The 23,524-nt window shown below is 33.0% G+C and overlaps 1 protein-coding gene and 1 long non-coding RNA gene across 2 annotated transcripts in view; both read right to left on the minus strand.

The window, feature by feature from the left end:
- N (neurogenic locus Notch protein) overlaps positions 1–23,191 on the minus strand; it is a 143,283-nt gene extending 120,092 nt beyond the window's left edge. Inside the window, exon 1 of the mRNA XM_089713320.1 lies at positions 22,848–23,191. Within this exon, the coding sequence (XP_089569446.1) occupies positions 22,848–22,956 (109 nt within the window). The 5' untranslated portion in view covers positions 22,957–23,191. The remainder of the gene's footprint in view (positions 1–22,847) is intronic.
- On the minus strand, positions 10,080–11,322 carry LOC149489402 (uncharacterized). The gene is made up of 2 exons (XR_016317955.1): positions 10,544–11,322; positions 10,080–10,269 (listed from the first exon to the last, which is right to left on the minus strand). It is a non-coding gene; the product is annotated as an uncharacterized LOC149489402 (long non-coding RNA).
- Positions 23,192–23,524: the final 333 nt, after the last annotated feature.

Raw genomic sequence — 23,524 nt, forward strand, 5'->3', positions numbered from 1 at the left:
TTGATGATCGAAATGGCGTTTGTATGGATGTAAGTATGAAGTGACATTTTTCCATGGTTGGTTTCATGCAAAAATTAATTTGTTTTGGCTAAGATCAGACATGTAAATACTAAATAGATTATTAAATAGCATATATATTTTTAAACATTGAAAAGTCATCTACGTTATCATACTATACGCTATAAGATTTTCGGTAAGATACAAAGAAAGCAAACATGCTACCCTATGCTGGTAATTTTGATTATTATACCAATAATATCTACTTTCAAAGACAAACCAGAGAAAACTATAAGCTCAAATTTAATATTTTAAAGAGTAGATAATCTTGAAAAAATAACAAAGCTCTTAAATACATCGAAATAACAATTGTTTACAAACGAAAATACTGAACAATACTGATAAGATTAAAACCGGTAAAGCACTGCAGAACCATGTTAATTGTTCTAGATAATCACCAAATAAGGAAGACCATTGTTACAAAGGGACAATTAGATTGGCCCGGGTTCGCGGAGAAACTATAAATATACCTAATTACCTTTGTTTTCGTACATATCTTGTTACACGGAATAGTTGTAGTATCTTTTATTCAGGTAAATTCTCCGTAATTTAAACTACACAAGTGTATATCTATAAGTTCTACCTATACCTAGGTAGCAAAAGTTCTGTATTACAACCTGAAATTGGCATTCGGTTCGAGAAAAAAGGAGACAAGTAAGAAGTAAAATAAATGTTGTCAATTATAGAACCATTTTATAGTCTATAAGTGTCTATTATTCTGATATTTAATTAAAATTACTTGAACTATTGAAAATCATATGTACCTACTCCCTGTAAATAGACATCTCCATTTGAGACTTAAGGATTGATATTGTAAAAAGTAGTTTATATTTCACCTATAATAAAACAATCAAATAACCATATTATTCACCAGTCTTCGCAGAAAACATCGTGATTACTTTTACCCGTCCACAGCCGTCATCTGATATCCCATTTGCCCTTTACAACAATAATAGATGACGAGAAAATTATACCATGATTGAACTATCTATTGAAACTTTGCCCTTTTGCGTCGCTATTTATATCAAATAACTTTTCTAGTAATAAAATAATGGGTTGTGTGATTACGCCAATAACATTAATCTTTATTACAATATTTCTAACATCTAAAACTGGCACCGCAACTTAGCGTCAAATCTTCTAAATATCTTTTTTAATAATATCTACAAAGTTTAGGTGGGTAAATGTAGGTACAATTACACACCGAATAAGTTATTGGTTTAACTTGACATTGGCAGAATCCATCCTCACTGGGATCGGAAATTGCCAAGAAAGAGAAGAAGTTATTGTTTTAAATAAGCATATAATTTTATTCGTATCTTCAATTCACATTTCTAAATATATTTATCTCAAAACCCATCCGTATGTACCTATCAACTAAACATGACCGGAACACAGCAAAGGAACAAACACACAGTACCACGAAACTTATCGTGTTCAAACACGAAACACGTAAATAGAGATAAACCTAGACAATAAAGTGACAGTGTTATGGACCATAAACGAATCTCCGACACGGCTGTACCGTTAAAGAGGCGGTTAGCTGGGTCAAAGTTCGAACGAAATGAGATGTAACAAAAAGCGATCGAGTTAATTACGGATCGAGAAATCAATTTGCGGCGAACTATTAATCATTTTAATTGAATTTTTATGATGTTACACATCGAGTGGAAAGAGTATGAAAATATTATAATATGTAATACTCGATAGTTTGATACCAAACTTTCCTTAAAATATTACAAATGTTATCTATGTTCGTAAATTGTATTTTATTATTTAGATTAAAAAAGATTTGATTCTGAAGGTTTTTAATTAATATTAACATAGCATGAGCACATTATCACACGTTCTAAATCTTAAACACATCTTGGAAAGCAGAAGCACATCGTCCAAAAACGAAATGGCCTTGTTCTTAAGCTATTGCTTCCCAGTAATATTTCACGGAACTTAAATTACATGTCACGTATAAAGAAAAACGATTGAATACTCTTGTAATCAATTCCCATACTCCATTAAGCTAGTAATATCATTTCCAACAATAAATTTGGAAAATCCAAAAGTGCACGCCTCATAATTTTTTTTTAATAAATATTTATTAATTATTATTTTTGTTTATTTAATAACAATTAAACCACATCGAATCAGACCCTGAAAAATGAAAGGGTTCTATTCCTGAGCATACTCAAGCGTAAGAGAAAAAAAAAGACTCGATTAGTAAAGTATTTCGGTCGCTATCGTGTTAACAAGAAAAAGGATCCGCACATACAGACACACGGACGTCCAAGACAGAACTTTTTTAAACTGTTTTTTAACTAGTTTAAATAACAAAAATGACATCAAAAATATCATGAACGTTAAAAATAGTGTTTTTTCTTAATATGTGTGTGTATGTATTATCTTACAAGTGCAATGTATGATACATAAAGACATTTTAAGTTTGAAAAATCAGATGTTTTGCGCGAAGTGACAGTAGTACCCACCTCAACGCTTCGCTTATGAGGCGTGCAATAAATATCGTTAGAGGCGGAATCAACTAATTAATCATGCCCGAATCGTTCAAGTTTCCACCCAATTTTGACCTCTAATTTTCAAAGTATAAGACACATTTTTGTATAATTAAAAACTAAACCATATTGTATACAATTTCACCAGTTTGTTGAACTCCTTCGTGAATTATTGACTAATAAAATTTCGAAATAAAACACGTTTGGCGAATGGCCGGTGTTAATGTGCTATCTCTATAAAATTCCAAGTTTATGTCGATTTATCCTATTTGTTTATAACGTCTACATCACACAATTTTTTACATATTAGGTTAAAAATATTGCCTTAGGCGCGGGACATATACAAGCGGCGCGGCGCGCATCGGGCGCACCGCGGGCGCGCTGCCGGCGCGCCTCGGGCGCGCTGCCGGCGCGCATCGGGCGCGCTGTTGGCGTCCGAAAATGATATTTATATAGAGTGGTTAAATGCATTTTCTTCATGCATAATTTAGTAAAATTATGTTTTTTGTGCTAAAAGAGATTTGAAAGTAACGTTAATTTGAAAGTAACGATTTTGTTTTGATAATTCCTTGTAAGTAAATAGCGAGGATAACCCCACGATTGCAAATATATCTTTGTTGGAAATGTTGGAATTTACTTGGAAAATTTTATAGTACTTTTAAAGTAATTTTAAAGTAGTACTGGTGTAATGATGGAAGAAAAGAAGGTTAAAATAACACAAAATTTATATTGTACTAGCGGTCCGCCCCGGCTTCGCCCGTGGTACATATTTCGCAATAAAAGGTAGCCTATGTTCTTTCTCAGGGTCTAAAGATTATCTGTGCCAAATTTCATCAAAATCGGTCCAGTACCTAGTTTATGCGTGAAAACCATACATACATACATACATACATACAAACCTTTCCTCTTTATAATATTAGTATAGATAAAATATGGTTTTCAAACACAGGTTTACATTTAAACCATATAAATCTTATCATTAAAATCTCAGTTCAAAAGTATTTACAGTACTGATCATTCCACAATATTATTACAATTACAAATAAATAAAAAACACAATCAAAATCAGGATTATCTTTATTTCTGACATTGTAAATACATGGGAACTTTCATTATGCTCTTCTTCATTTTCACTTTCCCTACTGCCATCACCTGTGTAAATCATTTCATCGATTAATTCAATTCACCTTTAAAAACAAAACGAAGAAGGGTATGTAATAGCAGCTCTATATAATTCCACACAGAGAGAACACATTTTTGACTGACAGGCTACCGTCTCCTACCACCCGATTTGTTTTTGATTGTGTATGACCGTGAATTGACCTCTATTTGGATGCGATGGGGGAAGCGCGCCTGCGGTACGCCTGCGGTACGCCCGCGGCGCAACCGTGGCGTGCCGCCTCGTCGCCTTTCCAAAATTCTTTCATACAAAATGTATAAGAAGGACGTGGTGCAAAACAGATTCAAGAGGTGCGCTTATGGCACGCCCGCGCCCGCGCCGCTTGTGTTTGACCCGCGCCTTATATAATCCTGAAGTCAATCAAATTATTAGTTAACTAGCGGTCCGCCCCTGCTTCGCCCGTGGTACATATTTCGCAATAAAAGGTAGCCTATGTTCTTTCTCAGGGTCTAAAGATTATCTGTGCCAAATTTCATCAAAATCGGTCCAGTAGTTTATGCGTGAAAACCATACATACATACATACATACAAACCTTTCCTCTTTATAATATTAAAGTATATTAAGTATAGATGTGTATTTTTTCATAAGTTTCCAATTTTCCGCTAGGAAAAATGTCTAACCACCCTTGGCGGGCTATTTTCAAAACAGCGTAAGGACACCGTTAGTTGTTTTAAAACGAACGTTGCCATAGCAACCAATCAATACTGCCCACCTAAATCCTATTCTCACCTCGGGGAAAGGGCTATAACTCACTAGCATTACCATACCGTAGCCGTTATAATTACGAATAAGCTTGGCTTTCATAAACTGGCTGCTGTCATGCAGACTGTCCAATTTGCATGACACAAGTACACACTCAAGTCCCTTGTCAATTTATGCCTATATTTTTCATACTTCAACTTCCTAACAGGCAAGTGAAGATCAGCCTTGTATACTTTGTCACAGAGCTTATTTTTCACTGTCAGCACGGGTCAACAGATAACTTCATAGCCATTCATATATTGCCATCATTAAAAAGAAGTAATATGACATTTTATACAGAACAGATACAATATATATGCAAACTACACCGTGTGTGTACTACCATACCGTTAAAATCCGGTTTTAATATCTTAATTTGGGACGCTATTCGTGGCTAATGATACCAAAACATTTTATGCAGGTCATAACTATAATTGGAGTAATCTTCACTTCTAATAACGACTTATCGGCCTTAAAACTGATTAATCTTTTGGTGCTGTATTGCCGTCGTTCCTTACTAATAGTATGTTAATCTAATTAGTAACAGCTCTATATAATTCCTCTGCTATATTTAAAAAATAGGAATATATTTTATCTGTGCTACCTTGTATTTTGAAAATGGAATGATTTTCTGAAATAGAATAAAGCCCGCGGTCTTTCCCATATTTCAAGGTTATGTCAATAGTAAAACAAAAGAACTCAATACTCATGCATTAGGTATTTAATTAAATCGAATAGTGCCTATATTTGTATGGAAATGACCTTATATCTCCATATAGGTCTTACAATAACCGCTTCACGTTTTCTATATCCTCGTAATGGGCTAGAAATGTTACAGTTATGTATGTATTGTTAGAAATAGACTTGAATAGGTCTGTGTGTATTGTGTTTTAACCTTTCACCTGGATGCAATTCAAAACTATTGATCTACCTAAGTTGTTTTATAAGTAATTAACTGAGTTTTAATTAGATACCTAATTGTTAGATTATAATTAGGGATGTAACGATACCGATACCGATACCGATATATCGGCCGATATTATCGGCAAGCCGATATATCGGTATCGCCGATAATAAAACAACCGATACCGATATCAAACAATTCAAAAAACCGCGCCCAATAAACGATGCGGGAGGCCGCCCGCGCGTGCGCACTTTGTTTTCTGAAAAGACTCTACCAATAGTAAACTTTTATTAGGTACTGATTGTATGTGTATTACTTAAAGTTTAACTGACTTTGTAAAATAATAATACTAAAATAAATGGTTTTGTTGTTTTTTGATTTGGCATTTTTATTTAAAAGAATACGATTAACAGTTGAGTCTCTGTTAAATGTTGGTAACTTTTTATGCATAATTCACTATTTATTTTTCTACCAAGCCTCGATATCGGTATCGGTATCGGTATCGCCGATACATTACTACAAATATCGGTATCGGTATCGTATAGGCAAAATCATGTATCGTTACATCCCTAATTATAATACAATTAAAGAAATGGTTTTCGCTGTTAAACGAAGGAATTTTTATATGAACATTTAACAAACTTATTTTTAAAACAAAATATAGAAGTATAAGAATATGAAATTATGGAACTTCAATTTGATATTAGGCTTCGTATACATTATTCATTAATCTAACAATTATTCACGACTCCGAATTTTGTTCATACATTTCCAAGAACGCGTCTAGAAAGTTCCCAAATTATAAATATTATAAGGACATTTATTATCAATTTCCTATGGAAGTGCGTGTTGAGAAGATAAGTAGGATTTAAGAGCTTTCTCCGAGATCGGTCACGCGATGGGTTATCCCTAAATATGGTTATAGTATCAAGATTGTTTTGAAATTTTGAATTATAGATTCTTGACCCTATGCATAATATATTTTTTTCTATACATTTATAAAATGTAACTGTGATTTTTAAATGAGAGATATAAGTACATGAAGAAAAACGTGATATACCTACTTTAAAATGATCGGTACTTTTTTTTTATCTTCCTTTTTTAAAAAAACGGATAAGCATATTAAATACATAAATAAATTGAATTTACTTTTTAGTGCATGTCACTATTTAAAACAGATAATTGACTATAATTTATCATGTCTAAAATGTCCGTAATAATATTATATTAAGTGGTAGCAAATTTGCAATTTCGGTAAATAATTGAGCTTATTTTGTCACATTTTCAAGGTGACCTACAGATTTAGATTAGGAAAATTACAATATAATAATAGATAATTGACTTACATGTGAAATTGAATTATTTCAACACAAGAGATAGCAATTTGTCCAATCATAGACTTGGCGGAAACGAATTCTTACTTTTAAAAGCCGTTACTGGTAAATATATGGTGGTACGCGGGAAAAAATTAGTAGGTACTTTTTTTTCTTAAAAGAAACAGATAGGAAATAAAACAATACTTATTAATCCTAGTAATATGTTAGTTATTTTTGTTACACTATCAGATTAATTTACTGGACTGTTAGTTCTGATAAAAAAAAACGTCTGTAGTCTATGGTAGTAGCCACATTTACGATGTGTAAGAAGGATAGAACATACGTTTAGCATAGCGCTATCTCTTTTTCGCAACAAATGCATTCAATCAATGATTTGACCATAAATTTAAACCGTTTAAAACAACTAGAGAGATATTTGATATAGGTAGATAAAGACATGTAAGTACATAAAAGGCGAAATTCAAAAGAGTTAATATAATCACAAAATTGTAATTGTTTTATAAATAAGATAACTTAATACACAAAAATAAATCACTAAAACCAAAAAATAAAAATATACTGTACAATAACCAAAAAATATAACATAATATAAGGCTCACGCCGGCCACCTGCGCGCGCCGGGTGCGGGCCTAGTCAGCCGTGTGATTCTGTAAGACTTCATTCTAAACTTCGAATCTGAATCCGCTGTGAGTTTCTTGATTGGCATTCTTAAAACTCGGTTGATAATTCGAATCTACACTAGCGCTACTCTTGCGAGCGTGTTTGCGAGTTGAACTATATTGAACTCGAGATTTTGACAGATAAAGTATGAGATGACATAAAAAGTGGCATTCTTTAAGGTAATTCCACCGTGAGCTCGACGCTCACTTCGCACTCAAACCCGGTTCAAAGTGTCAAATTATAAGTATCTATTTTACGAGTGAAAATAGAAGAAATCATAGTTAGATAGTGTTTATATAAAGTTTTTAAAGTGAATAAGTGCCTACCTAATTAAGCGATAACGATGGCAAGAATGTTTTTGTATAAATCTATATTAGAAGAAGCTCACGCTTTGGATAAACTAGAAAAGCGTCGACAATCTACCAAAATTCGAAGTTTATCTTTATTAACCCGAGATGACGACTATGTGAGCGTGTATAGATTGTCAAAGGAGTTAATTGACCAACTGGAGTATGAGTTACTGCCTCTGATAAAGCCCACAAAACGTCTAGGAAAAGGACTTTCAATTCGTGTAAAAGTAAGTTTATTTTACTAAGTACCTATAAAGTTAATTTTGTAAGTATTTACACAGTTTATAGCGGAAAGATTTGTAACCAAGCATACCATACCTAATTTAAGAAAAACACTTCATATTAAGGAGTATTTTATTCCCTTTGTGGATTCCCCGCTAGCTGTACTCATATATATGTTTTCATGTTAGTCTAAGGTACCTATAGTTATAATATTGGTATTCTATTCAGCATGAAAATAACCAAATTGGTCCCTTTGTTGTTTTGACTAGATCCAGGTAAAGTAGGTATTTATTTTTTTATTGATTTATTGTTTCAGATATTATGCACCTTGTCATTCTTGGCTAATGGCAGTTATCAGAAAATTATTAAAGAAAACATAAGAACCTATTTATCGCAACCATCAGCATCTCGTTGCATAAATGAAGTAGTGGAAGCTCTGAATAATCCGGCCATAGTAAGAAAATATATAAGGTTTCCTCAAAATATACAAGAAAGACAAATGTTAAAAGAAAGGTTAGTAGGTATAATATATTATAATTAAAGTGACCCTTTGATTTTTTTACATTTTTACAAATTACAGGTTCTACAAAAAGTTTGGCTTTCCAGCAGCTCTTGGGTGTATTGATGGCACTCTGGTGGCAATGAAAAAACCAGCAGAGAATGAAGAACGTTTCTACTGCCGCAAAGGCTACCATGCAAGAAATGTGCAATTGGTAAAATGGATTTCAATGTTGTAATCAATTATCATTAGGTATTCAATTATCTTTATTATATTTTTTTTTTCAGATTACAGATGCAGATTTAAATATTTTAAATGTGGATCCAACTTATGGTGGAGCTACTCATGATAGCTTCATTTTTAATTATGGTGTTATAAAAGAACACTTAGAGGCATTAACAAATGCTGGTGAAGAAGTTGTTTTGCTCGGTAAGTTAATCCCTCCCTGCCCCTACTTCAGAATATAAGCCTAATTACTAGGTATAAAAACTACATAGTTATGTTTTTTTTCAGGTGATTCAGGATATGCTCAGCGCGCCTTCCTTATGACACCAATTAGTGGCGCTGAAGATAATTCCCCAGAAGCTTATTATAATGAGCGTCATTTAACTGCTCGTAATTCAGTAGAGAGAACAATAGGCCTCCTAAAAGGACGATTTAGGTGCTTATTAGTGCACAGAGTGCTCAACTATCATCCAGACGTAGTTGCAAAAATAGTTATCGCATGTTGTGTTTTGCACAACATGTGCAATCGCGCAGGAATGCCGGCATTCACAATTTCGGAAGAAGAGCGACTAGAAGAGCTTCAAACAATTGCTGAAGTTCAAAGGAGGCAAACTAGGGATTTGCCATCTAACACCGATTTAGCTCTAGGGCAATTACATAGGCGAAACATAGTGAATAGGCTTTGGCGTTCACGTCATAATTAATTTGATCCTGGCAGCTCAGCAGCAGCACTTATTTGTAATCTTTAACTTCTTCTATCCACGTGTTAGGATATGATTCATCTATTTTATTCCTGATAGTTTTTTTATTTTATTGTGTTCGTTTTGCCTTAGCTAAGCTTTTACTCTCTTTGTTCAGATTTGTTAGTTTGTAAGACAATATAGAAGTAACCCAGCTTTATAGCTTTCTTTTTATACAGATTTTTCCATACTCCTTGTTTGTGAATGTGAGAACATAGTAGGTCGTGTGTTTATATATATTTCTTCTTTTGTAGTGCTAATTTTCGTAAGGACTTTCCCCTTATTACCAGACCTACGTTTTTCTCACATATCTAAGTACCTATTCAAAATTTGTAACAATCAGTTTGTAAAACTATACCATATTTTAAAAGAGTAACCATGGAGTTTCTTGCCGGTTCTTCTCCATGGAATCGACCAACCCGAACCGAGCACCTAAGTGAAATAAAAATATTCGATTTTGATTTTGGTGTTGTTTATTGTATGTATTCTGTGGTGTGTGAGGCGGGTCTTTCAATAAAACTGCGCTAGTATTCGTTAAAAGTGTTTAATTTAAATATTAAAAAAACTTACAGAACTTAAAGTAAGATTTTTAGTTTTTAAAAAACTAAAAATCTTACTTTAAAAACTAAAAATCATACTTTAAAAACTAAAAATCTTACTTTAAAAACTAAAAATCTTACTTTAAAAACTAAAAATCTTACTTTAAAAACTAAAACACGACTCATACTGCTACACCCTATCTCTATTTTTGGCCTCTGCCAATGCTTGCAGCCCTTTCCCGACTGCAGCCACAGCTTCAGCTAAAATTTTATCCCTCTCTGCACTCCTCTCCAGAAAGGACTGTAAGATCTGTGATGTGATCAGACCAATACTATAATCAGACATTTATTTAAAGAAATTATAAAAAATTGCTGTTATTAAATACACATGTATTTTTTAAACTACATTAAAATCTCCATTTCCTTATTATTCAAAGTCAAGTATTGAGTAAAATTACGTAAAATTAAAATAAGATATTTATGAAATCAAGGAACACACTTGAAACCAAGATTATCGCATATTTTAAGTGGTTTGCTTTATGGAATGTTAAGTGGTTCTAACATGTTAAAAAAGCACTGCTAACCTTGGTCCACTGTTTGTAGGTTTTGATGGTGCCACCTATACTATTGAGGCGCACGGCTAGTTCCTCCCACTGGCGTCGACTTCGCTCTCTGGCATTTTGAGTTCTCAAGAAACCCTTCGCCATGCCAGGGTTTCTTTCCATAAACTCTATCAGAGTTTCAACCTGAGCCGACGATGGGTGAGAGGAACGTGTTTCATTTGGATTTTGGACTGAAACATTATTGTTGGATTAGAAAACAAAATAAACATTTCTTTAATTAATATTATTTTTGAACTTTACAACAAGAAATATAAACTTACTTCATGATTATTTCACAATAATTAACGGCACTGAACGATAAAAAAACAAACAAAATGCAAACAAAACAATGCAAGGACGAGATGAAAATATTGTCCACAGATTAATAATGATGTTGGCTGTCAGTAATTTTGGTAAGCATAGATTATATTCACGACACGAATTTAGAGTTTTCTGTTTATTTTTTACTTATTAGCTGCCTCAAATTCCTTAAAATAATAGATTGTAATTTAAACATCATATTTAGCTAAAATTCTGTGTCAAAAACTGATAAAATAAAAAACCGATAAATGTCGAATTACATTTTGTTGAGTGTGGTAGTCACTAGTACAGTATTGGTCGCTTTGGAGCTCACTTCACTTCGCAAGTGATTAGGTGATGCTTACAGAATGCAAAATCAAGGTCATTTTGAACCTTATGCGAAGTGAGAGTGAATAGCGACGTGATATGCGAGTTGTTGTCTGAATTTTACAGAATCGACGTGCAGGTAGAAAGGGCGCAGGGGCGCATCTTTCGACGCGTTACTGAACGCATTTTACATTTTGGTGAAATATGTTTATTTTATCTTGATGCTGTGGAGTAATATGATAGTTTGTACATGTAATAGGAATATATATATGTACTATGATATAGAAATATAATTTTAAGTATAATTTTTGAAGCTTTTTTTTGTGAAAATTTAAGTTATCTAGATTCCAAAAATAAGCGCTATATTTATCTAATACCATAAATACATTTTTGTTTGGAATATGTCTGTTACTTTTTCCCCCGGAAACGATTAGACATTACAAGCCAAACTGTTCTAAAACTCATCAAATCACGCCTATACAACCTAAAAAAAATATCCTATAAAAATATCTCTCAAATTTTTTATCTTCTACCAAAAGTCAAAGAAATTCAGTCTGAGATGTTTTACTTTTAAATAACATAGAATACTTATCAAGTAGGTACATCTTCGTGACTGCTCAGTAGCAATCAGAGCAGCTGGTGCGCAGAGCAATTACAATCAGAGCTGAATGTATTATTATCTGACTACAGTGCTAATGTATCTATTTTTCCTGTCTTTGAGCTTAGCGCTTACACAAGACGCTTTATTTTTAGTGTGAATCTTCGTTGTGGAGATTTTCACACACTTTACGATTATCATTTTCAGTCTTAGTGGTCACAAGTTTGTTTATAAAAGTAATCATTTAATTAATTGAGGATCATATTTTTCATTGTTTATCATTTGTAGCTTTTTATGTATAAATCATAAGATAGTAAATACAAAAATGTCTTATAGGTTTGATAATAGAAAAATTTTGCGTCACGGCAGAGGGCTTAATAAAATTACAGACTAAGTTAAGACTTTTTTTTCAATTCTATGTCTAACTAACGAGCTACCTATTTAGTAATCTGTAGTAAACGTTTTAATCACAATAACAACTCCATAAGTCGCTAAAATTCATTCGCAGAAAGCCAGCATAGAATTTTGCTCCCATTTCAACTATTTGTCGTTAACTAGTAAAATAACGGTACGCTTATCACGCAATCTCAAAAGCATCCTAAGTTGAAAATTAACAAGGCAGTAAAACAAAACATTTTCAAGTGGAGCAGGTAGTTTACGAATCAATAGCAGGAAATGCCTTCCTGTGCTGTTTGTAAATATTGGGAGTCTTTGTAAAGATCAGTGTGTTATCGAAAAATATAGACGGGGATGGACCGAGGCGTCTGTTTATCTTGTCATGATTCTAGGTAATTCTTGCCTATTTGATTCTTGAGAAGTACGTATTCTGACATTATCAGTTACAAAAGGTAAGGATAATGGAGGGAGTACATATTTTTATTATTTTTCTAGAACATAACTGGATACTTAGATTATATGCTTAGTGGAGTGGTATCTGTTATCATACGAAATGTTTTAAAATAGTTAAAAGTAAATATAATATGTTGTTTTTCAATAAACCCTTCACACATAATTTATATGCTGGAGAATATTTTAAATATGTCCATGTGTAGGGTCAGATCTTGGTAAACAACATTAGTTCAAGTGGTTAGGTCCCAAATACAATTAGAAAGGGCAGAAAAAAGAAGCTATGGTTAACATGAAGTGCCCATTTACTTAGCACGTGTAGTTTTGTGCACCTGCGTTGCTTGCTTTTAAACAATAGAATTTACTGACTTTTTGTTATGTTGAGAATATTTTTGTATTGTTTTAATGTTTTGTTAGACATTGAGGGTTTTTAGTGGTGATTTGAGTGTGTTTAAACGTAGATTAGAGTAGAAGATGATGGTTTAAAGTTTTATTTCGTTATGACCACTTGAAATACATAATAGACTATTGACCGTTTCACTAGATACACATAGGCTAGCATAGATTGATGTTCTACATTCTGTAATTGGCTCGATTGTCTGGATTGTACCTATGTTCGATCTTGGAAATAAGATATGTAATTGTAAGTTAATCAACCTAAGAATGATTTTTTCTGCAAATTTACCGACCTTATTTTATCCATTATATAGGCACTTTAGGATAGGTAATGTACAATGTACCAGGTAAAAACGTACTCAAAAAGTATGTTTAAAGCCAAACGAATCCACCAAAGTGTCTTATACACAAGATACATTCACACGGTCCGCTTCCGAGATGGTATCCGGCGATTCGAACCGGCTATCTCTTCCGCCGGACACCGCAACCACTGATACCCTGCGCTTTGTTATGTTGAGACGTATGTTCGTTTGTGAAGGACTTTTGGCGCGTGTATAAGGCCCAATACTTTGTTAACAATGTATAAACTTGGCAAGGATGATTTATTTTTTCATAATTTGTGGACGATTTGTGACAAAAATTGATTAAACTCGTAGACTAGGCAACTGGCAACTTATTTATGTTAAGTAGTAGCACCATATAGGAGCCCCGTGTCCTAGCAGTGGGAATATACCTATATGGGCTGATGATGCGATGAACTACTAGGACGGTGTATGGTAAGGATTATTGTCAACAACTTTGTATTGGCCTTTCATCCTCTCCCAACTACGACTGTATTGACTTTTTTTCCATGCTGGGGCGTTCAACTTGCAAATTGAAAATCTTTACAAAACGTCATAAAAATTCATTCAGTGAATGCTTTAGATAGACAGGCAGACAGTTTCGCATTTATAATATTACAAGTACATAACCAGATTAACAGTCAGCCCAGTAATTTTCATGTCACTAATGCAATAAGGTCACTCGTCTAAATTTAATTGGATTATGAAATAATTGCTCAGTAGGGCACTGGCTAGACGTTGTCAGGTTGTCATAGTGTAGAAAATATGCTGGATTAAATGTAGCTTTATAACTGTTAAAAAAACTGTATATACTGTTTCTCTCTTACTTGTGTAAAATGACTTGAGTGTGAAAGAAACCGAACACCCATTAAATTTATAGTTTTCCGATGGGACATAAGATTGTTTGGAACATCTTTACTAGTCACTTTGTCGTTTGTTTTCCTAAAATTCGATAAAATGATCCTTATCATGATAGAAGTAAATAATAAAAAACTCAGTTTTCAATTACTTTATACCCTCACATTCACTTAACCTGACTAGGTTTACAGACTTGAAAGCTTAATTTTTAAGAATGAGTTCTGGAATGTTACATATTACTTAGAACTGCTTCTAAGTTCTTTAGTTATTAGTTATTACTGATGAAGAGTCCTCAGGCATACACCGTAGTCACTATGATTGATGTTTGCTAATGCTTTCCTAATGGTAGCACCGTTATTCCATTATTGTTATACTTGTACTCAAACATATACTTAAACTACCTGTTTAAATTAGATTTTGGGTTTATGAATGACTTATATATGTATAACTAGCTGTTGCCCGCAGCTTCGCCTGCGTGGAAAAGATAAATTTTCATCGTACAAACTTTCATCCCCTATTTTACCCCTTTAGGGGATGAATTTTCCAAAATTCTTTCTTAGGGGACGCCTACGTTATGACATCTACCTGCATGCCAAATTTCAGCCCGATACGTCCAGTGGTTTGGGCTGTGCGTTGATAGATCACTATATCAGTCACCTTTGAGTTTTATATACATATATAGATTTATGGAGTTTTAGACAAAGCGGGCGAAGCTGCGAACGGAAAGCTAGTAATATTATAAAGAACGAAAGAAAACGTGATAGAATTTGATGGAATTTTCCCAAAACAAGATACATGCATCTAAATGGGCAATGACCTATAAATATCTAGATAGATTATAATAATATGAACAAACCAGTATTAAAATGTAGGTTTATTATTTTATACTTGAACGAGTTGTTCGAGCTTATTAGTCGTGAAAGGTATTAAAATAACCTAGATCTAAGGCTAGTCTAGATTTAGATTTCAAGAGAATTCTGTATCTATTTTAACATCTATTTTGAGTAACTAAATTTGTTCTGACATACCCTTATAAGCAAATGAAGCATCAAATTTTGGATCGATTTCAAAATACTTTCACTTATAATATAAAGAGACTTCATTTTTGTGTTTAATTTTATAGCATTCAAATGCTTTATAAAAAAAATCTGGGTTTATAAAAAAAAGTTGATCACGAGGCGGGATACGAACCCGCGTCTTTTTTGCCAATCCGGACCAATATTTTCTATTCTTTAAAGTTTTCTAAATATTGTTTATTATCAATAAGTACCATAGTATGTTTTTTACCTGTTTTATTTATACTCAATTACATATTAACCGCTAGTATTATTTTGACGACATTTCGCACAGATAATAAAGCCTACATTCAATGAACTGTCCTTAATCAACGAATAGCTTGGCTACCTTATAAATCGAACAAGTCCAGGTAATTGCACTATCTCATGTGTTGCATTGTTACATGCAAGTAGGGTAGAGTGGGCACTGGGCAGGCAATAAATCTCGATAAAGATTGCTTTTAGATCTTCCGCCATTACTGTTAGCAGGCGTTGGTAAACCTTTAGTGGGGCAAGACGAATATATTGGTATGCTGTTATTTAGGTCGAGAATTTTTATTTGCTATTTTTAATAGGATTTTCGATGTTACTACTACAATCATAACTATTATTAAAATCATTTTTAGAAGAGCATAGGTTTTGTGGAAAATAATAGGTAGAAATATTTAGAAATGTGCTTAAAATTATGTAACTACTAGCGGTCCGCCCCGGCTTCGCCCGTGGTACATAATATTTACGTTTTCTCTACATAAGAACCATCCTCGTACTTCAAGGAATATAATAAAAAAAGAATTATCGAAATCGGTTCAGCCGTTCTCGAGTTATGCGCTTACCAACACATTTTGCGATTCATTTTTATATATAAGAGAAGAAGAAGAAGAAGAAGATAGAAGAAGATAATACAATAAAGTATCCTTATTTTATTTAAGTGGTAATGCAATCTTAAAGTGTACCTATACAATCAAAACAAACCCTTCATAGTCCAATCTATTGACCTAACCTAACCTCAAAACGTATAAAAGCCCATATTTTAAAACAAAAAGCCTCATAATCGCTTATTTGATAAACCCATTAATACTATTTGGAAAACTCAATACGTGGGAACTGGGAACAGAACCCGTGACCCCGAGTCAGATAAAAGCACAAATAATGTTAATACAAAGCTATTTGCCTATCGAATTACTATGAAACTGGTTTTAAAAGATACCTTCATTGGTATTCACGAAATATTAACAATATATATTCAAGACTTCAATAAATTATGTTGATTATCATAAATTTCAATGATTTCTTTAAATTTGTATTTAAACACCAATTTTGTCGCTTATGAGTCTTAGTTGAGACTTGAGATTATTGAGATGGAAAGGAAAACTATTTGTAAGTAAAGAATATTTTTGTAGATTATGGGCATGGCAAATTCGTAAAAGGGCTATGTTGTTACTTGTTACAAACAGTTTGTCAATTTCAAAGTTATTAATTATTGTCATTAAGAATTGTACGGTCTACATTTACGGAAAATTATTCGACTAATTTTTTTCCTGTTCTCGTCCCGCGTACCTTTTTGCTCGTTACCTTTTACCGTGGTTGCCTGGAAGAGATCACTACGTAGTGATAAGGCCGCCAAGTTAGTTGTACTCTGTTTTTTAGCTGTAAGTAATTTTAAGGTTTTCCTGATTGTACAACTAATAAAGTGTTAAATAAATAAATAAACTTCAAAATATAGCGATTTTATTTATATCGTTTTTTTATTATTAATGTTATTAAGCTGTATTATGTTATTAACAAGAAAACATTTTGATCCAATTTCAAACATCGATCTAAGGTCTAAAACTGATTTTTTTTTTCAATTATTTTCAAATATATTTCCAAGTCGTGTTTACTCAAACCTCGTTGTTTGTGGTTCGTGACACCAGCGCAAGCGCATTGTTACAGGCGATGTGTACACATTCGATTCCCGGAATCGTCTGGCTTTCTGGATAATATGTGTCTATAGAGTTAGCGTGGTGATTGCAACGCGTAAGCGGGCAGGTGTGAAGATTATTTTGAGAGAATTTTTAGTAACAGTTAGTACTTTAATACTTACGCAAGCATAGGTACACGTTTAATGTGTGTATGTTTGTCTGGTCTGTCAAAATGACGTATAAAATATAAATGTCGCAGGCGAATAATTGTATTGATACAAATACCTATGGCAAGTAGGTACTTTAGCAGATATTAGTAGATAGGCAGGACAGGTATACAGATAGGACATACACACAAAAATTTAAATCCTACAGACTCGGATACAGCAAATAATCATACAGAAAGAACATTATTTTATATTATATGTACATTATTTGTTTTAACGTTGTTCCGTGCCACATAAATGTGAATTGGAGTTAAACGTGATATTATAACCCCTAAAATACAATCCCCGAAAGCTTGAAAGTTCTGAGTTGGAACTCAAGTATACCTGCAGTGTTGACTCGGGTTGCGCAAACATAGCCACGGATGCTGAACGGGTTTTGTGTCGACGCATTTTTGTTACGTCAATTTGTGTCTATTTAAAAGGAATATTATTTAGTTTATAAGTTTTAATATAGGATATAAGAATTTGTATTTGTATCAATTTTAAGGTTAACAAGTTTGATTGTAATATGAGATACAATAATTTAGTGTCTATAAACTTGAGTTTCTTGACAGGTCTATAAAATTAAAGTGCTTTGCACATTCATGCCAATTTTATCTTCTTATATATAAAAACTAGCGGTCCGCCCCGGCTTCGCCCGTGGTACATATGAAAAATAGATGTTGGCCGATTCTCAGACTTACCCGATATGCACAGAAAATTTCATGAGAATCGGTCCACCCGTTTCGGAGGAGTAGGTATGCAGACTAACATTGTGACACGAGAATCTTCTTATATATAAAAATGAATCGCAAAATGTGTTGGTAAGCGCATAACTCGAGAACGGCTGAACCGATTTCGATAATTCTTTTTTTATTATATTCCTTGAAGTACGAGGATGGTTAATATACTTAATATGTACCACGGGCGAAGCCGGGGCGGACCGCTAGTCTATAATATAAAAATGAATCCCAAAATGTGTTGGTAAGCGCATAACTTGAGAACGGCTGAACCGATTTCGTTAATTCTTTTTTTATTATATTCCTTGAAGTACGAGGATGGTTCTTATGTAGAGAAAACGTAAACATGTACCACGGGTGAAGCCGGGGCGGACCGCTAGTTTTAAATAAAAATAATTTTTCTATTAATATTTATTTTTATGTATTATAGATAAATTATTTTATAAAGTCCGTACACTTACTACGAAATTTTAAATTTAAAAAGCATATTATTTTCCGCGTATAGGTACCTACTATAGTAGAGCCATTTTAATAGGCAACATTTGACAGTTCAACAAAATTCAACAACGTAACCTAGTAACGACGACATAGAATAACATGATATTTCGTTTTGTTAGAACTGCACATTTGCTAAACTTTTTTCAATTACGATTACATATTTATAATAATAATGACCGATACAAGTAATTTTAAGATTTCATTTTACTGATAAACCATACTAAACATAATAAACAATTTCTGAATTGAAGAACTGACGTCGCTACAATTTTGTGTCAATAAACCTTTTTTCTTTCTAAATACCAGAGACGTTACTCTAAAAATCGAAATCTGACATCTAGAATCGAATGCATTGATTACTTGTGAATAAAAATCATCATAAATTAATAAATTCGATTGACAAATGTTTCAAATCCGTATCGATTAATTCACTTTAATCATCTTTAATCGATGTTTTTAAGCAGGTTACCTCTCTTCGAAGATAAAATTGATAGACGTCAAATGTTGCCTATTAAATTGGCTCGACTATACATAAAACCAATATTCAACCAATACATCGCTAAATATTTAACGAATGCGGTACTCAACAAAAAATCAATTACCACCAGGAACCTTCCCGCGTGCTTAATTACAAAAATGGTTAACAAACATTCATATCTTAATACAATAGCGCACTTTCGCATGAGAAACGTTGTTTTCCCAGACAAAGCCACGTAATAAAAAAAACTAGTCGCTCGTATGTTGTAAGAAACCTCAATTTTATAGCACGCCCCTATATGTATGCTTTATGTGAAAAAACAGGCAATGTATGAAAAACAACTGCAAAGCAAAGACGATAATAAATATATTTTAATGCACACTTAAAAATTGTGAGAAACATAAATCCTGAATATTTATTTATTGACAATAATTGACGAAAATTGGGCTTAAATCCATACATAGCTAAATATCTGCAATTACAAGCATAATTTAAATTAAATCTAAACTTAACTTTTTGCACACTCAATATAGACATGCACTTCATATCGATTAATGTGTAAATCGATTTCATAAGAAAACCGATGTTTCGAATCGGTATTATGGCCATATACGACATGTGGACTTTAGGTTACTCCATAGCTATAAAATTTTAAACTACAATCGCCTTTTTGGGAAAGCTGAATGCTATTTTATCATTTCCTTGCATTAGAAACATATCTGTATTAAGAATTTAATAAAATTTAATTTTCTTACATCCGCTTAGTTCTACAATCTATTAATCGTACAATACCTTAAAACGTCATGAACTAAATAATATATCCGATGTGTATTGTATATGTGCCACATCTCACAAGGGGTTATAAGTCTTCACACAAACTACTTGTAAATTGTTTTAGTTATTTAGTGGCAAACCAAGACAATTCTTCGAGATATTTTACGACAAAATAAAGCGATAACGCCGCATGCAAATTGCAGATGTAAACTTTATTATATACCTTCATTATCTCATAAAGATAAACCCAACATCTCTGGTGCCTTTCATTAATCTTTACCTTACGCTACCTATATGAGATTTTATTTCTTTTTATCAACTGGTTTTGATACTAAATATAGCGGGTTAAGCAATTTTATATTATCTGTGTATAAAATATGTAGCAATTACTTTGAATATGGGTAAGTAAGTCTTTAAATGAAAGTTTTATAAAAATGTACTAGTTAAAACAATTAGGTATAAGTTATAACTGAAGAACGGCTGAAGGGACTGATAAAATTAGAAAAACATAAAAGAAAAATTATTAGTTAGCTAACTAATTACATAATAGATTTATCATTATTTTAGATATATATACAATCAGCCTAAATATCCTCTTTATTTATTTCTATAACATTTTTAGTCAGAAATATCATAGCAGGCAACATTTTTTAAAACATTTCGTCATCGGAAGGTACCCATTATACATTTAACGATCAATGTATTCCCGACATCGCGACAAGGATGCTGCTCTTGAACACAATGCACGCGTAATGGCGGCCCTTTATTTTTTTTATTGATAGGGGCACAAGGACACACATGGCAAATTTTGCACATATTGCCATGTATAAATAACTTTTTACGCAGCATTTGTTAGATGGTCTGATTGTGATAGCGGAGGGCGGGATGCATAATTATTATTTTGAAATAGTATTAAGTGGGTTCTAATAAAAATAAAGTGTATCAGGTATTGTTACATTTTAACATTTATAATAATCATTAGTTTATTAAAAATATTTCATTATATTATATTTGCAAATAAAATTTAAATCGAAATTTCAAATTACATTATGCTATTTTGTATTACATTGTTTACAATTTACTACCTATCCAATGCAATTTACTAATACATTTAACAAAAAAAGTTTTTGTATTTACATAACTAAATACAAAATATTAAAAAATAAAAATGTTTAATCAACTCTAAAAATATTTTAAAAATGTTTGCGGAACTGGCACATACAAAAAAAAGTTAGGCATATTATGAAAAAGAAAAAAAAATTTTGGCGCCGTTTTTGAAAATAGAACACTCAAATTGACAATGGAATATAGACAATTGAACGCTAATTGAGATTGTTTTTAAATTGGCCCGCCATGTTTGTTCAACAAGCGCACCGTTTCGTTGTAACTAAACACGTCGCGATTTTTAAACAGTTTGCAATTTATTTGCAAATTATCAGAATGTTAATTGTGTAACTGGGAACAAATGCCGTAACTAGCGGGAACTTGCACGAGTCGCCTATATAATGTCGAAGGTACCTATTTAAAAACACATTTCTACATGTTTTACCGCGAATACGTGTAAGTAAATTCAAAGTGCAGTATCACTTGTTATTGTTTCGGGATTTACAGCCGAATTAGTTAATTGTTATGGCTTCGATTTACTGTTCTCTTAGATATAGGTAGGTACCTAAGCTTTCAAAGCGTTGCGCCGTAAGAATTGATCTTTCTTAGAAGTAAGATTAAAATAACAAACAGTGAACATTAAAAAGGTACCAAGGACCAGTATTAGTGACTTTTATATAAGGATTTTCTAGTAAGTTAGTCATCCTAAGCTATAATTACGATTAAATACATAGGTATTTTAAATTATTATGAATAAAGAAACTTGACAATTGCTATTTAACACTGATAGGTTGTATATAAATTAGTTTTTTTTTAATAGAAAACAGAGCTTTTCTTATATAGGTAGGTATTTAAAATAAGCAGCAGATAGCACTTAGCAGATAAAAGTTTGATGGTATTCTCTACTTAGAAAATGATAGGTAGGTACTATAATACCTATTAGACAGCGATTTGTGAATTACATACTATATTTTATACCAGTATAACTATTTTATACCAGTATAAAATAATCTGCCTATTATTTTACCCCAGAAAATATTAGGGAAAGTCAAATTATACATTTCGGGAACATGACGCGCACACGTTTTGAATTCAGATAATACTTTCTCGGACATTTCTCGTCTAAAGTGGTGCTTTCTACAAAATAAAATAATATACTTGATCAATATTCAAAAACACCAGCCAAAGAGCGGAGTACAGAAATCGTGGGTGAGTGTTTAGAATACGAAACAGAAGTAACAATTTGTATTCCGCGTGTTAGTTTGTCGCTCGTCGTGCGTGCTATGTGGGGAATTGAACTGGTGATCTTATCTTCGAAATCTAGTGCTTTCAATGTCCTTGGTAGTAGTCTTGAAGATTGGCCCTCTAGCTTAGAATACTGATTGCAAGCTTTATTATGCAATTCGTAAAACAATATGATTGGTTTTACTTTATACTGATTATACCTACCTTGTTAGTAGAATGGTTAATATACAGCGTCTCTTATGATTATCATATAAAGCTTTTATTTAGTTAGAATTGTTATTTAGAATAATTACATACGAGATTGATTCAAAGAATGCAAAACGAAAGCTACGTTTTATAGCTTAGCCAAGCAATTAATATCGCAGCAACATCAACAGAGGCGGTGTAATTAAAATGTAAAAAACACGATGAGACTTCACTCCCGTTTTTAAAACGACTAGTTACACAAGTACTAGGTAGTGTGACTGTGAGAACCAAGGTATAAACCGGCCAGGTGAAAATGTTTACGACGCGCGCGAAGCTCCATACAACGGCGCGCCAACACAACAAAGCCGGTTTATCCCTCGGCGCTTTCATAAGCTCCACCACTTCTAAATTACATGATGTCTGTTGCACTTACCTTCGACGCCATCAATCCTAGCAGCTATCGCAGACAGCACAAGGAGGATGGACAATTTAATCCCATAATCCGGTATAAAGTTTCTCGACCACATCTTGCAGCACAACATTCACACATGGATCACACACATTTGTTTTATTCCTTCTCTGTCGTTTCAACACTTAATTTTATACACTTCACGGAACTAATAGTAAGAACTGACACTTCATTTTGTTTTTGAACTGTTGTTATGTTGAAAACACTTGTGTTTTGGTCATTTTAGCGGTAAACACGTTCAAATATAACGTAATACCCGGTAGGAACATGCGCAGCCGCGTCCCGCTCGCATCTGACGGCTTTGTTCGTAAATACACAGCGTACGGTAAATCAAAATGGCGGACTCGAAGCTTGTGTGCGTGCGCGCAGCTTGTATTATATTAATTCAGGCAGTAGGGACTCTGAAATAGTACTTAACTAATAGATTTAACCTAATTGAGAATACTGGAATATTATTTATGTTATGAATTCGTCCTGCAAGTGAAATAGAACCGTGAGAACGCTGTAACGCACACATACAAAGATACGCGAAGGAATGTTGACTCAATGGAGAAATCAAGCAATTCAACACCGCTCGAACTTCGTAGCCAATGCGAGAGCTTTCAAACTTCGTAGTTTACCGTCTACCACAGAGATGGCGC

The sequence above is a fragment of the Colias philodice genome, chromosome 3 (genome assembly GCF_061535455.1).
Source record: "Colias philodice isolate Cphi_HAF_F1 chromosome 3, ilColPhil1 Martin Lab GWU primary, whole genome shotgun sequence".
Classification (NCBI taxonomy): Eukaryota; Metazoa; Arthropoda; class Insecta; order Lepidoptera; family Pieridae; genus Colias; species Colias philodice.